At 47.1% G+C, this 17,100-nt stretch overlaps 1 protein-coding gene across 4 annotated transcripts in view; it reads right to left on the reverse strand.

The window, feature by feature from the left end:
* The window catches only part of pkn1b (protein kinase N1b), an 84,544-nt gene that overhangs the window by 50,193 nt on the left and 17,251 nt on the right, over positions 1-17,100 (reverse strand). Inside the window, exon 1 of one of the 4 annotated variants that reach the window (XM_078270614.1) lies at positions 7,566-7,665. The exons of 1 other annotated variant lie outside the window; for it this stretch is intronic. In XM_078270614.1, the coding sequence (XP_078126740.1) occupies positions 7,566-7,664 (99 nt within the window). In that variant the 5' untranslated portion in view covers position 7,665. Of the gene's footprint in view, positions 1-3,696; positions 3,836-7,565; positions 7,666-17,100 lie in introns of those variants that run through there. 2 more of the 4 variants (XM_078270613.1, XM_078270615.1) reach the window with 2 other exon arrangements.

The following is a 17,100-nucleotide window of genomic DNA, read 5'->3' on the forward strand; positions in this document are numbered from 1 at the left end:
TAAAGCCATAATCCATCTGCAACACAATGCAGTCAGGCACGGCCCGAGCAGCCCGCTGAAACACACGGCACGGGCCAAGTTCACGTAACTGCTGCTTTAATGCAACGTTATGTCATTAGACAACTCTGAAGCAACGTAAAAGAGCAGTCATGAAGACGTATAACACTGCAGAAATGTGTTGTTTCATCAGTGTTTGAAAGATCCGCAGACACACAGCTTCTCATCTTTTTAATAGGGCTGTCCTCGACTAAAGACATTTTTAGTTGACTAACACTGGTATGATTTTGTCGACTAATTGATTTGAATCGACAGTAGGGGTGTCATGATTTAGATTTTAAATCGATAAATCAAAACGAGATTTAGATTTTGAGTATTGAAATCAAGAGCAGGATCAATGATTGCCCCAGTATTTTTGCCTCTCTCCACCGCCTGCCTACTTGCTGACCGGCTACCGGCTGGTAGCATGCAGCTAAAGACACAGGGTAATGTTAGCTTAGCGGTAGCCTACAGCTTGACTTCTCCAGACACCATGGCCGCTGTCAGCAAAACACAACAGAACTGGAAAATCCTCTTGTCTCTGAAGTCACGGTGTGGCAACATTTTGCCTTCCCCGTGAGTCAGTTATGGAAACAAACAACAAAGGTAAAGCATATGGGCTCCAACAGGACTCCATGGTGCATTCACGTGCCCCTCGTTAATACTAATGGTCATGGTGATCATAGTGGAGGCACCTAGTAAAGCCAGTTTAAAAAAAAGACTAACTAAACATTATTTAATCTAACTATGATGGAATGTGATGTTATTTTATATGACACTAATTTATGAAACATGTACACACAGTGATATTCTTTTACTTGCACTGTATGTCTTGTTTTAAATGTATGTACAATTGTGTTTGCTATTTCTATGTACATGGTGTGATTGTTATGTGGAGCCCAGGAGAGCAGCTGCTTCATTGTTAGCAGCTAATGGGGATCCGAATAAAAGGAAAGAAAACTCTGAGAAACTGTCGTTGTAAAGTACTAGTTAAGACTAGAAAGGTGCAATCTAAATGCAGTCCATTTACCTGCCTGTAAAACTGAGCTTCTCCACAAAGAATCATGCAAAAGCCCCACTTTAAACCTTGTGTTTACCAAAGATGTGCTCATAAGTTTCTTGGAATTAAACCATTCTGCATGAAAAAAGATTAAAAATAGTACAGAAATCGTATGCCTACCATACACTAGAAGACTTTGAAAAGACTAAAATCTGACAACATCGCACATCTACACACAATCTCATAATGTCACTGAGTTTTTAGTCACAGACAGTTGTAACTGAGAGTGGGGGGGTCTGGGGAAGGTTCATTTACAGCCCATTTCCAAAGGGGCGTCACCAACGGACGCCACTCAAATGCCTCTGGGCCCATTGGATAGACCTTCAACCAATCAGAGCGATGAAGGAGATGACGTATGCAGAGCGACGGCAAAACATCTCAACCAGCGAGCATGTAGCAGAGCCCGTTCACGGCTATCATCATCGTGTAAAGCCCGCCTCAACGGTTGTGATTGGTGTAGAGCCCGCCTCAACGGTTGTGATTGGTGTAAAGCCCGCCTCAACGGTTGTGATTGGTGTAGAGCCCGCCTCAACGATTGTGATTGGTGTAAAGCCCGCCTCAACAGTTGTGATTGGTGCCTCGATTTGGAGAAATTGGAAATGGGTTTGAATGGGCTCTTGGCCAGACGGACTTGCAGAGAAAATCTCAAAGTTGCCATAAGTAAAAATACTGACTTAAAGTGTTCATATTCTGCTCATTTTCAGGTTCAGCATTGTATTTAGAGGTTGTACCAGAATAGGTTTACATGGCTTAATTATCAAAAAACACCATATTGTTGTTGTACTGCTCATTGCTGCAGCTCCTCTTTTCACCCTGTGTTCAGGTCTCTGTTTTAGCTACAGAGTGAGACCTCTTTTCTTCTTCAGTACTATCTTTGATTGCACTCGCACATGCTCAGTAGCTCAGATGTAGATCATGTCAGCTAGCTAGCTCCATAGACAGTAAAAGAAAGGCTGTTTCTCCACCTTCAGTCAGTTACAAGGCAGGATTAGCTGGGAGACTTCTTCTAAATGAGGGCGCACATGGAAGTAGTTCTTTAGTAGATTATGGTGAACTTCTGTGTGTTGTAGCAGTGGTTTGCTATTGAGAACGAGGAAGCATGCTAGCGTTAGCATTAGCGTTAGCATGCTAACGCTACAAGCTAACGGTTGCGGTTAGCCAGTTCATTTCGGCTTGTGACGTCACAAGCCGTGCATATGTTGACCAGCTGACCCAGAGACTGAAGACAGGACACATTCAGAAACCATATCTCACTCAGAACAGCATGGAGGGTTGTTTTCCTAAGTTTATATGCGTGTGGAAGCACCAGAGACACAAAATAACTCCCCAAATCCCAGAAAAAGTGATTTTTTTCATAATATGGGCACTTTAAGACAGCTGGGACTGATTTTTATGACCACCTTACACCAAACGATTGAGACGACGCGAGAGCGCCCCGACTCTAGCAAGACTCAGGATTTCATTCATAAATTGGAAATTTGCCTGCGACCGTGGAATCGCTTGAAAAGTCATTTGGTGTAACTTCGGCATAAAGAAATCTTAGACGACTAAGACCAAAACGACCGATCAGTCGACTAATCGACAAAGAGGTGGCCGCACTACTGTTTAAAGATGTAAACCGATACAGACATCGACATCACTGATAAGCACACACACGAACATGCATCCTTCTCAATGAGGTGGGCCTGGGGCCGGTTAGCTAGCGGCTACCTACCGCTGACGTTAGCTAGCGGCTACCTACCGCTGACGTTAGCTAGCGGCTACCTACCGCTGACGTTAGCTAGCGGCTACCTACCGCTGACGTTAGCTAGCGCTAGCTGATACTAGCGATTTCTAGTCGCCGACATATTTTGGGCTTCATTTAATAAACATAACCTGCAGTAGTACACAATCGTATGTGTATTGTTTTGATTACAATGTGCAGAATTACTTTACGTTGCCTATTTATTTATTTCTCACCGTTAATCAGCGGCGTCTGTACAGCATCAACAGGGGGCGCCATTGTTGTTTATGTGTGTGTGACGTCAAAAACTGTAACTGGGAGTACAACGACCTGGTACAAGTTTACGGGGAGTAAGTTACGGGTTTGACTGCCGTTCCTGGGCGCTTTCACGGGTAGAAGGTTGTGAAAACACGAGTTACAGGTTGCCTGGAAAGCAGCATAACACTGGCACATTTACAGAAACGTTGGTTGGATTGCCCTAATGAAATAAATAAATCTTAAAAAGTTCTCGGCACGAGCAGCAGCAGCAGAGGCCTCAGCCATCCAAGGCCGCAGCAAAAGCAGCGGCAGAAACACACCACAAACGACAGGAAGGGAGAGTTTGTGCTGCTGTGACGCACTCCTGCTCAACACAAAGCAACTTTATCCCTGGAGTTTTACAACAAAGACCCTCTCTGGAGCGCGGTGTAAGACGGCTCGCACAGCGGGGCCGGAATCACGACAACACACAGGAACGACAACTCACAAGTCTGAAAGGGCAGATGCTTTTCAACAGGAAGTGAACGAGGAAGAACAGAAAAGAGAAGGGCCATAGTAATGGATGAAGAGGAAAAAAAGGTGGCCGTGCTGAGGACTGCTTGCGGCCACAGTTGCCTACCGAAGAGTCTGTGTCACCCTGCTCAGCGTGAACTGGGGAGTCAGGCCGTTGATCCCCAGGCAGCTCCTCCAGCGCGTCCTCGCTGGCCATGTTTGGCGTCCTTCTGGCTTCGCTCCCGGCCCCCCCCCGCCCCTCCCTCTGTCACACACTTACAGCAGCGCCCAATCAGGCAACACCAAGTGCTATTCCTGCCTCCTCAAAATCCAGGATGTCCTTCCCGCCAGGAATCAAAAGCCATCTGATCTAAAAACCGGAGCGACTGAACGAGGCGGAGAGGAAGAGAGAACAGCACAGAACAAGCCCCACCTCGCTGCTTCCTGTTCTGCTCGTTGCCAGATACAGACCGAGGCGTCATGCACTTTGTACACACACACACACACACACACGGGTGGTTTTGTAAGTGAGAAAGCTCATAGCCACTCTGCTTCCTGCTACTGGGTCTTTCCAAAGCTGTTGTGATAGATTGTGGTCATTTTAAATGGACTTTCAGGCCATGTATGCGTTTGTGTGAATGCATGTGGAAATACAATACAACATGCATGCACTCTGCAGACACTATTCAACTAATATTAGTATACTAGTACCAGTATATTATACTATAACTAATATTTACATGCAGGTGAATTAAAGGGTAACTGGTGGTTAAGCAAGAAGCAAGCTGTAATGTAGCGTTAACAGGCAATTGCGCACCTTCAATTTCTGTTGTTGCTGCTGCTGACAGACTCAGATTATTATTCTAAGAGTCTGACATCATTATGAAAGGATCCCAACAGAGATAGACCTTTTAGTTAAAAGAATAAGATCCTAAACTGTGGTATGGTCCACTATAGGGGTGTCTGAAATCGTTGGGAAACATATTTACAGGTAAGAAGGAGAGATATATATATCTATATATATATATATATATATATATATATATATATATGTGGTAGTGGGTTGTCTTTCATTTTTTGAGGGGGACAAACACACACACACACACATATCTCCTGCACCCCCCTACAGAGATAGACCTTTTAGTTAAAGAGGAAGATCCTTTTAGTTTAACATGAAACAACCCCAAAATCCATGTAAATAATCAGGACTTTTAGCGTGTATAGAGCCAGCATATCTCCACCAGACTCCATGTAAATAATCAGGACTTTTAGCGTGTATAGAGCCAGCATATCTCCACCAGACTCCATGTAAATAATCAGGACTTTTAGCGTGTATAGAGCCAGCATATCTCCACCAGACTCCATGTAAATAATCAGGACTTTTAGCGTGTATAGAGCCAGCATATTTCCACCAGACTCCATGTAAATAATCAGGACTTTTAGCGTGTATAGAGCCAGCATATTTCCACCAGACTCCATGTAAATAATCAGGACTTTTAGCGTGTATAGAGCCAGCATATCTCCACCAGACTCCATGTAAATAATCAGTAATTCTATCAACGTAAAACACACTTTACTCAAAGTCGACAGAAACAAAATGCACGACGACAAGCCGAGGCACTTCCGAGGCGTGAATGTGCAGAGATCAACGACCCCCGGCCCGTTTCTGGCGGTCCCATCGCTGTCTGACTTCTGTCCTCTTCGTGTCAGTGAGAAACGCGTGGTCACGGGTTTGTCTGACTCAGACACAGCAGTGCAAGGTCACAGCCCTCGCTGTGTGGCAGATGGCTCCCTTTGCTGCACTTTCTCCATCTGTGGTGCCACACACATGGCACAGAAAGGGAAAACACACACACACACACACACACACACACACACACACACACACACACACACACACACACCGTCTAGTTCTTCTTATTCTCCCCCACTGCTACAGGAGAATAGGAAGTGAAATAACGTGAAGTTAAGCAAACACATGCAAGCAACAGGGGTGGCGCGTGGAGTGTGTGTGTGTGTGTGTGTGTGTGTGTGTGTGTGTGTGTGTCCAGTCCCGAATGTTTTTCTCAAAATCGTTTAGGTTTTTAAAATGACTTCAACTTTGTGTCATATTCCCTCAGTCTCTCGTGTAATTGTCACGTTATTTTTAATCTGCTGATTCGTGTACAACAACACGTTTATCTCGTTTTTTTTCGTGGTGGCCAGCACGAAATGGGAACCATCTATTCAGAGGTTGGGTTTAGGAAAAAATGAACGGGGAAAGGACGCCTCAAACGCCGGGAGACGGCCGCGTGGGACGCGCGACAATAACGGGACGGTTGGGATTAGGAAAACAACAATGGGGAAACAAAACGCCACACGCGGGCCACGATCCCGCAGTTGAAGGTCCTGTGTTGTTTGACTGGGGGATCCCGAGGCGTTCCCAGGCCAGGTTGGAGATATAATCCCTCCACCTAGTCCTGGGTCTTCCCCGAGACCTCCTCCCAGCTGGACGTCCCTCCACCTAGTCCTGGGTCTTCCCCGAGGCCTCCTCCCAGCTGGACGTCCCTCCACCTAGTCCTGGGTCTTCCCCGAGGCCTCCTCCCAGCTGGACGTCCCTCCACCTAGTCCTGGGTCTTCCCCGAGGCCTCCTCCCTAGGGAGGCGCCCAGGGGGCATCCTTACCAGATGCCCGAACCACCTCAACTGGCTCCTTTCGACGTGAAGGAGCAGCGTCTCTACTCCGAGCTCCTCACGGATAACTGAGCTTCTCACCCTCTCTCTAAGGGAGACGCCAGCTACCCTCCTGAGGAAACCCATTTCGGCCGCTTGTACCCTGGATCTAGACCGAACTTCCCGACCTCAAATGTTGTGGGCGGGGCTAAGTTCGGCTGGCATCCAGGCTACGTCAGGAGAGAAAATCCTTAACAATTGTTGTGTTCTGGTTTCAGAAGGATGAAGACAGTTGGAGAACAATACGAGACAAAAACCTTTTAAGAAAAGCTACAAAAACGTGAAAAAAAAGGCCAAAAAACATTGGAAAAAGCAACAAAAACTGAATAAAAAGGATGTTACGACTATCATGTTTTCTCAAATGATGTACAGATGTTTAAGCATTCTTTTATCAAATGGCTTGAAAAATAGTGCGTATAGCTGCTGTAAATAGAGCATATCCCTTCCTCTGCAGCGCTGTGGAGGAAGGGATATGCTCTATTTACAGCAGCTATACGCACTATTTTCTGTCTGTCTAGTCCACACAGCATTCCTGGATGGGAGAACAACCTGCTCTGGTTTATTGGCATTTCTTTAAACCAATCACAATCATCGTGGGCGGGGCTAAGCTCCGGACGGAGCCACGGTGCCTCTGCTAAATAGCCTCTGGAAGGAGCTTGTTTTGGTGGAACATGTGGACGTTCAAAAGTAGTTTTAGTCGTGCAACAGAAACCTCAGATTGGACAGATAGTCTAGCTAGCTGTCTGGATTTACCCTGCAGAGATCTGAGGAGCAGAATCAATCGGTCTAGTTTAAAACTCCAACACAAAGACAGCGGAAGGTGAGAGGCATCCGGCAGAATTTCCGGCGGGACCGGAGCAATCCCAGAAGTGGGACTTGGTGGATATTAGGTGGAACGGTACATGTATTCGTATTGAACCGAATATGACCAAGTCCACGCGCCTGCGTACAACCTTCCTCCTCCTCCTCCTCCTCCTCCTCCTCCTCCTAGCAGCACGAAGCGAACAACAAAAGATGACAATTTTGTCTGGACAGACGAGGAGGTGGTTATTGCTCCAAACAATGCACACACACACACAGTTTACTTTGGTGCCCTGCTGCTCTTCTGTGGTGCCAACTTTACCAATCTGACCTGCAGGGCATGCGCATAGCACCCACCTATTCCTGTCAGGAAACACACACACAGAGTCACACACACAGAGTCACAAACACACAAACACACACAGAGTCACACACACCCCCGATGTTGGACCTGAGTCCAACATCTTCAGAACGGTTTCCTTACCGAGCGGCTGTGGCCCTCAGAGCTTCCTCTGTGATGTGGACTCGTGGCTGTAGTAGCAGCAGCCCCCATGCATCCATACCGTCTCTCACCTTTACACATATGGCTAAGCTGTCATAAACTCCACTGCAACCAAACCAGTACCGTCAAAACGTGAAAAAAGATCCGCTGAGATGCTTGTAGTACCACACGGTCTGGCTCATGGCGTTTGTGAAATAGATTCAGTGACTAAAACTGTGCAGACCACATTATCAGGAACTAAGATCACATCATCAGTGTATTTATACAGCTCTTAAAGTCACAGTCTCTCACCCTGTTCACCTGGTAAGCACCGATATACTGTCATTAAACCCTTTTTTTAGGTCCAATTTTCTTGTTTTAATTCCCCTCAAGTAGCTTTAGAGGTCTGTCTTAAAGCTGAGTGAAATATTCACGTCTATCAAATGGAAATATAATGGTTGCTGTAACATTTATACACATTTAAGTTGAGAGAACTGCAGAATCAGCTGATAAAACATAGTATAGCATAATCATGTCATAATAAGACTTCAAGCGACACGCCAGCGTGTTGGAAGCGTTTCCAGGCAAGATAGAAGACGAAAAGATGTTTATATGTCATTTAGACATGAATACATATTAATAAATGACATGTGGATGTTTGAAAGTCTCGAGGTTTTGATATAAATGTCATTTAAAAAAATAAATAATAATTGATTTTCTAATATTGCACCTGTCAATCCAGAAGGAAATATTCTGGAGCCTATTTTGCTGTTAATACCCATGATGTTGTCTTTACTGTAATCAGATCAGTTTATATTTATGTTTAACATGAAGTATACTACTGCTTGAGTGCAGTACATTTCCACAACCCTCTCATACTTGTGTACAGACAAGGCTAGCAGCAGTAGCAGCAGCAGCAGCAGTAGTAGCAGCAGCAGTAGTAGCAGCAGCAGTAGCAGCAGCAGCAGCAGCAGCAGCAGCAGCAGTAGTAGCAGTAGTAGTAGCAGTAGCAGCAGCAGCAGCAGTAGTAGCAGCAGCAGCAGCAGTAGTAGCAGCAGCAGCAGTAGCAGCTGCTGCAGCAGCAGCAGCAGCTGCTGCTGCAGCAGCAGCAGCTGCTGCTAGCAGCAGCTGCAGCAGCAGCAGCTAGCAGCAGCTGCTAGCAGCTGCTGCAGCAGCAGCTGCTGCAGCAGCAGCAGCTGCAGCAGCTAGCAGCAGCAGCAGCAGCAGCAGCAGCTGCTGCTAGCAGCAGCAGCAGCAGCAGCAGCAGCAGCTGCTGCTGCTGCTGCAGCAGCAGCAGCAGCTGCTGCAGCAGCAGCTGCTGCTGCTGCTGCAGCAGCAGCAGCTGCTGCTGCTGCTGGCAGCAGCAGCAGCTGCTGCAGCAGCAGCAGCAGCAGCAGCAGCAGCTGCAGCAGCTAGCAGCTGCTGCTGCAGCAGCAGCTGCTGCAGCAGCAGCAGCAGCAGCTGCTGCTGCTGCTAGCAGCTGCAGCAGCTAGCAGCAGCAGCAGCTGCTGCAGCAGCAGCAGCAGCAGCTAGCAGCAGCAGCTGCTGCTGCTGCTGCTGGCAGCAGCAGCAGCTGCTGCTGCAGCTGCAGCAGCTAGCAGCAGCTGCAGCAGCAGCTGCTGCTGCTGCAGCAGCAGCTAGCAGCAGCAGCAGCAGCAGCTGCTGCTGCTAGCAGCAGCAGCAGCTGCAGCAGTAGCAGCAGTAGTAGCAGTAGCAGCAGTAGCAGTAGCAGTAGTAGCAGTAGCAGCAGTAGTAGCAGCAGTAGCAGCAGCAGTAGCAGCAGCAGCAGTAGCAGCAGCAGTAGCAGCAGCAGCAGCAGTAGCAGCAGCAGTAGCAGCAGCAGTAGTAGTAGCAGCAGCAGCAGCGTCAGACACGTTTCTGGTGTCATAGAAAACAGACAAAAGACAGAAAACACCACGCAACAGAACCGCCACGCTTACGCCACGCAGCAGGAGGCCTTACGCCATCTTCCCCTGCCTGTATTTTCCACTTTCTTTACACCTTTAACTTTTTCATGTTTCTCCCCCTTTCCTATTTTGTCTTCATCTTATTTCGTCATGCATCGCCCTCTGTCACATATCCTGCTTAGACTTCAGCTGCGGTGCTGCCAGTGGGAGACAGAAAGCCGTCCCTTTGATTAAGTTTTAATGGCCCCTCCGTCAGATCCACTCGGCTCGTCTGTGTCTATAAATACAGATTAAGTCCATTTTTTTTTCCCGGGTAGAGGCAGTGAGGGAAGTCTCCAGTTGACAGCCCTTACTGTCATTTTATTACTCATTCATTCACTCAGCAACGCATGCGTTTCACACGCAACGATATTAACGATGAGGCTTGGGAGCAGACTTTCAGCCTAATTGTTATAGCACAGCGTTGCCAAAAATAACAGTAATTTAATAAATGTTCCCTAAGCTAGATATTGCATGGAGATGTGTTTGTAAGCAGAAAGGCAGGATTGGGATTTCCAGGAAATTACTGGTGATGAAAATATTGTTTATTATTTGAAAGATGTGGATTAATGACACAAGGTCATGGCGTGACTTTTAGTGTGTGTGGGGCTTTTAGTTTGCAATGAGAGGCTACAGTATGACGTGTCAGATGTTGTTGGAAGCTACAGGACAAAGAAGGGCAGAGGACATGAGGTTTGTGGTCCAAACTGGATTCTTGTTTTCTACGTAAACAGAAGAGCAAAGAGGGAGAGGGAGGAACCAACAGAGTAGAGCCATTCATCATCATGTAGAGTGTGTGTGTGTGTGTGTGTCTGTGTGTGTGTCTGTGTGTGTCTGTGTGTGTGTCTGTCTGTGTGTCTGTGTGTGTGTGTGTGTGTGTGTGTGTGTGTGTGTGTGTGTGTGTGTGTGTGTCTGTGTGTGTGTGTGTGTGTGTCTGTGTGTGTGTGTGTGTGTGTGTCTGTGTGTGTGTCTGTCTGTGTGTGTGTCTGTGTCTGTCTGTGTGTGTGTGTGTTTGAGAGAGAGACAGAATTTGGGAGCAACACAACTTTACATTCTCCTCACATCGTGATGCCTGCACACAGCCTCATTTAGTAGACAGTGGATGGGATTTGGGTTGGAGTGGGGGGGGGGGTTGTTTGCAGGCTGAGGTGGAGAAGGTGGGGGGTTGGGGGGGGGGGGTGGTTTGACAGTGAATTGCAACTAAGGCCCTGACACACCGAGCTGATAATCAGCCGTCTGACAGTCTGGGAGGTCGGGGACTCGAGTCTGGTCGGTGTTTTTCGTGCCGTCGTCCGTCCGAGGGGCCGTCGGCCTTCATTTGGGCTGATTTGAGATGTATAATCGGGGGGGCGGGCACTGCTGGCAGTCAGACTCAATGACCCATCTGATTGGTGGAGAGCTAACCAGGAAACGGGGAGCAGGATGAGCGTGACTAGAGTCTCTCAACATCTGACATTAATCTTCTAAACTGACCTTTGTTGATCTGAAATGAAGACAGATTCAGCAGCTGCACGGCCTGTTTCTCTCTTCACATGTTTCCAGAAACACGTTACGGTGAACTATTTTAGGACAATATGAGATCGTATTCTGAACGAGACGCCATGACAGTCTGGCTTTGAGTTTCTGGAGCAGCAAGACCCACGTGACGCGTTCGTCCAATCAGCTGCCGGTTTTCATTTTTGGGCGACAATCCAGATGAGCGCCGCCTGCTGTTATGGAGACGTATTACGTCTCGTCTCTTCGGTGTTCTGAGGAACTTTTTGAACCGACTCGGGGAGACTGATCAGTCCCGCTGGCTTTACTGCTGACGGTCGGCGTCTGGTTGGTGTGTAACGGCCGTCTGGTGGGTGCGTAACGGCCGTCTGGTGGGTGCGTAACGGCCGTCTGGTTGGGTGTGTAACGGCCGTCTGGTGGGGGTGTAACGGCCGTCTGGTGGGTGTGTAACGGCCGTCTGGTTGGGGTGTAACGGCCGTCTGGTCGGGGTGTCTGCAGCTTAACACAAACACAATCATGTGTTCGTGCCACTCACTGTGCTGCCCATAGAGCAGGCGCACTAGTAGTCTCGCTTTGCCAGACCCTCCTCCACAGCTCTGTGGAGGAGGGTCTGTCTAGTCCTCACAGCATTCCTGGATGGGAGCAAAACGTGCTCTGGTTTATTGGCATTTCTTTAAACCAATCACAATCATCGTGGGCGGGGCTAAGCTCCGGACGGAGCCACGGTGCCTCTGCTAAATAGTCTCAGGAAGGAGCTGGTTTTGGTGGAACGTGTGGACGTTCAAAAGTAGTTTTAGTCGTGCAACAGAAACCTCAGATTGGACAGATAGTCTAGCTAGCTGTCTGGATTTACCCTGCAGAGATCTGAGGAGCAGTTAACCATTTATTGTGAGGCTCTTCTAGTCTTTCCAAATGTTATCATATCCAATGCATCAAATTCTGATAGTGAATCAAGACATTTTGCGGGGTTTTAAAGCTCAAAAAAATGTATCCACTGATTGACAGACGTCTCTTTCCCCATGTAAGTCTATGGGCGAAAAGTCTTTTGGGGCCAGAGGGAATCACGTGACGGACACGGAAGTTGTAATTCCACTGTTTGGCCACTTTGTCAAATGGGAATCAAGGCCCGGTGCCCTTCCTGGGGGCCTGGTGCCAGTGCACAGCACTCTGACGGAGGAAACACAATAACACACAAACACACACAGCACTAATGTACTGTTGGTAATGAATAAAACAGCACAGTGAGGCAATGTCAGCTGGATGTTGAGAGTACTAACAGGAGGAAATGTTGCTCCTCATAACGTCAACACAGCAGAACAGAGGGAAGTGTGCGTACGACAGGCTGCAGAGTTAACTTCAGGACACTGTTAACGCTCAGTGAGCAGACCGACTAATGTAGGTAAGTGGGCCAATTGGACTGGAGAGCAGCAGAGTTAAGTGTGCAGCACTCCTCAGCAACAACAACAACTCTGGTGTGTTTTGGGTTGTTTGTATTTATGGTCAGGATATCTCTGTCCCTGCAGCACTGACTTTAAAATGGTCATTTTGGTATGCATGCATTAAGTGACTAATGTGAACAAGTGTCTTTGAAATTGGTCCAGTATTGAGCGAGAACGCTGTAACGGGCAGCCGCAAACCGGGCTGCATCGTAACCCTATAGGGCAGTTCGTCAATTTCCGTCTACTTTAAGTTCTGTTTTTGCCGCTGACAGCCTCAGATTATTCTAAGTGTCTGACAACATTATGGGATGGATCCCTGCAGAGAGAGACCTTTTAGTTAAAGAGGCGCTATGCAGTTCGGGCCATTTCTTATAGAGCCCCCCCTACAGGTCTCTCTATAGAGCTCCCCTACAGCTCTCTATAGAGCTCCCCCTACAGGTGTCTCTATAGAGCTCCCATCTCAGGTCTAGCTCTATGAGCCCCCTACAGGTTTCTCTATAGAGCTCCCTCACAGGTTTCTCTATAGAGCCCCCCTACAGGTTTCTCTATAGAGCCCCCCTACAGGTTTCTCTATAGAGCCCCCCTACAGGTTTCTCTATAGAGCTCCCTCCCTAGCACGGGTTTCTCTATAGAGGCCCCCCTACAGGTTTCTCTATGAGCCCCCTACAGGTCTCTCTATAGAGCCCCCCCTACAGGTCTCTCTATAGAGCCCCCCCCCCTACAGGTTTCTCTATAGAGCCCCCTACAGGTTTTCTCTATAGAGCCCCCCTACAGGTTTCTCTATAGAGCCCCCCCCCCTACAGGTTTCTCTATAGAGCTCACAGGCGCTAGGGGGGAGCGAGACGACCACCATTCAACCCGAAAAAAAGTCATATAACCTTCCAATGACTCCGAAGCTGTTCAGTTAAGGTCAATAAAGCTGAAAAAAACGGCGTAGTTCCCCTTTAAGAGGAAGATCCTTTTTGTTGACTGAAAATGACGGTGGTCAGTTGCCCTTCAACGTTACATTGCAGCTAGTTTCTTGCTTCATACTGGACTAATGTCAAAGACTGTTGTTCCCGTCAGTCACTCAGACACAAAAACATAGGAAAACAGGGTCCAGGTTGAAAAATACAGAAGTTACTCTTCAAATGTTCTTATTACATTATGTGTGAAGTGAAATACTAAATCTGCCCCCTTTCCGATATGAACGTTGGCGCTCTATGAATGAGCTAACAGCTTACAGAATGTACCTTGGACTGTGTGTGTTGCCCGTTAATCCCTAAAAATCCCTCATATTCTGTAGCCAAATCTCCTTTTTGCAGTTTCACGGTTGCAACATGGCTGCATGTATTTCTGCTGCACAACCAGAGCTACTGTAGATGAAGACATCACAAGCATGAGGGGAGAGGAATCTCCCAGTGTGGGTAAACAGGAGAAAGACGTTTGCAGAAGGTTCGGTGAGGAAGTGTGTGTGGTGTGCGACAGATGTCCGTGTTTGAGTTTGTGTTGCAGCAGTGTCCGCTCCACAGCTGGGGAGGAGCAGATCAGCATGAATGGCATCCTTGTGAAAGAGTCGATCATCTCGAGAGACTTCGGTAAACGCGTGAATGTGTTTGTGTTCCCGGCTTTGTCCATTGTGGACGCCACAGCAACAAACAGTCGCTCTGTTCAGGCTGATGAGGAATAAGGCGGCATAAAACCCCCAACGAAAGAAAAGCTCTATAGTCCTCGAACTTAAAGTGCCCATATTATGAAGAAAATCTCTTTTTCTGGGATTTGGGGAGTTACTTTGTGTCTCTGGTGCTTCCACACGCATACAAACATGAAAACAACCCTCCATGCTGTTCTGAGTGAGATACGGTTTCTGAATGTGTCCTGTCTTCAGTCTCCTGGTCAGCTGGTCAACATCTGCACGGCTTTCTACGTCACTAGCTGAGACGAGGGGGCTAGGGGGCTAACCGTTAGCATGCTAGCTCGTTCTCAATGGCAGAACACTGCTACAACACACACAGATTCACCATAATCTCCAAAAGAACTACTTCCATGTCCCTGTTCTGCAGGTATTCAACACAAAGGTGGAAGTGTTCCCTCGTTTAGAAGAAGTCTCCCAGCTAATCCTGCCTTGTTCTACTGAAGTTGGAGAAACGGCTAGCTAGCTCATGTAGTCCTTACCTAGCTACTGAGCGTGTAGTCCTTACCTAGCTACTGAGCACGTAGTCCTTACCTAGCTACTGAGCACGTAGTCCTTACCTAGCTACTGAGCATGTAGTCCTTACCTAGCTACTGAGCACGTAGTCCTTACCTAGCTACTGAGCACGTAGTCCTTACCTAGCTACTGAGCATGTAGTCCTTACCTAGCTACTGAGCACGTAGTCCTTACCTAGCTACTGAGCACGTAGTCCTTACCTAGCTACTGAGCACGTAGTCCTTACCTAGCTACTGAGCACGTAGTCCTTACCTAGCTACTGAGCACGTAGTCCTTACCTAGCTAGCTACTGAGCATGTAGTCCTTACTCAGCTACTGAGCACGTAGTCCTTACCTAGCTACTGAGCGTGTAGTCCTTACCTAGCTACTGAGCGTGTAGTCCTTACCTAGCTACTGAGCGTGTAGTCCTTACCTAGCTACTGAGCGTGTAGTCCTTACCTAGCTACTGAGCGTGTAGTCCTTACCTAGCTACTGAGCATGTGCGACTGCCAACAAAGATGTTCCAGCAGTGAGAGGTCTCACTCTGTAGCTGAAACAGACCTGAACACAGGGTGAAAAGAGGAGCTGCAGCAATGAGCAGTACAACAAAAATATGGTGTTTTTGATAATTAAACCATGTAAACCTATTCTGGTACAACTTCTAAATACAATTATGAACCTGAAAATGAGCAGAATATGGGAGCTTTAATCTGCTTCTGTCATACATGTAACAGCATCTTGAGAAAAATGACAGGTGAAAGTTTACATGCACACTAATAGTCCACTTTTATTCTACGAGTTTGAGTCAGGTCACGTAAACAGCATATTCCATTTGGATAGTCCTAACAAGCATTTGCAGGACATGTGGGATAGGCCGGTATTATTCATGTTTTAGAAGCATTCTTTGGATAGAGCACATTTGGAGTATGCATCTCAATCAGGGTTTTGCAACAGTTCATCCAGATCGATGTATCGTTACACCCCTAATAAAAGCCCACAGTTTGAAGCAGAATAATATTAATTTAAGTAAAAGAGGAGGAGGTGCTGCTGCCTCCCTAAATGTGCTGTGACCCCAGTCAGTCAGTATGTTTACATGCACACTACTATTCCAAATAGGACAATATGAGGAATTTGATACGGGTCATGTGAACAGCATAATCCATTTGGACATTCTGAATAAGGTCTTTTTCTGATTAAGACATGTGAGATATTCCGGCATTATTCAGGTATTTAGAAGCATACTTTGGACATGTATTAGGGCGCATTCAGAATATGAGTCTCAATCAGGGTTTTTACAGCAGTTTGCAACAGTTTACGACCTCATGCCTGTTAACAGCTTACGGTCAGTTGCTAACCAACCAGCCAACAAGTCACTGGCTGCAGTGGAGATGCACGGCCAAAAGAAAATCAACACAGCTACTTTTAAACATTACGAAAGACTTGGATATCAACAGATTTTTGTGTCTCAAAAAAGCTAAAGTAAGCAGGAAAGAGCAGACACTGCCCAGCTCAGAGGTAAAAAGGTCCTTGGACTTGAACAGACATACTGCAGCCGAGCTTTCTCTGAATGCTCCGGTGACCACCTGCATGTAAAAAAGCCAGCAAACTAAAATCGTTGACCTGCAACAGTCGACCTGGATAAGGGTGTTACTCAGAGGAGAACTAATGAGGCACTTCATGGTTTTACAGTCAGCTACTTTAACCACTGCCATGGGGAAGTAGCTGTGGGAAAGGCAACAAAAAGAAGAGAGAGAATACATATGTAGAAGAGTAGGACCCTTACAATAAAGAATCATTTAAAGTGTTAGATAGACGTGTGAGATGATGTTTAACACGTTATCTTTCCGTTGACTGGAAAGTGAACTCGTTAGAATAAAACTAGTCGTGTGAGCCGCATGAAGACAGAAACATGAATGGAGACTAGGGCTACATTGAGACTAGGGCTACATTGAGACTAGGGCTACATTGAGACTAGGGCTACATTGAGACTAGGGCTACATTGAGACTAGGGCTACATTGAGACTAGGGCTACATTGAGGACTAGGGCTACATTGAGGCTAGGGCTACATTGAGACTAGGGCTACATTAAGACTAGGGCTACACTGAGACTAGGGCTACATTGAGGACTAGGGCTACATTGAGACTAGGGCTACATTGAGACTAGGGCTACATTGAGACTAGGGCTACATTGAGACTAGGGCTACATTGAGGACTAGGGCTACATTGAGGACTAGGGCTACATTGAGACTAGGGCTACATTGAGACTAGGGCTACATTGAGGACTAGGGCTACATTGAGACTAGGGCTACATTGAGACTAGGGCTACATTGAGACTAGGGCTACATTGAGACTAGGGCTACACTGAGACTAGGGCTACATTGAGACTAGGGCTACATTGAGACTAGGGCTACATTGAGACTAGGGCTACATTGAGACTAGGGCTACATTGAGACTAGGGCTACATTGAGACTAGGGCTTCATTTACATTGCTA

Source organism: Sander vitreus, chromosome 15 (genome assembly GCF_031162955.1).
Source record: "Sander vitreus isolate 19-12246 chromosome 15, sanVit1, whole genome shotgun sequence".
NCBI lineage: Eukaryota > Metazoa > Chordata > Actinopteri > Perciformes > Percidae > Sander > Sander vitreus.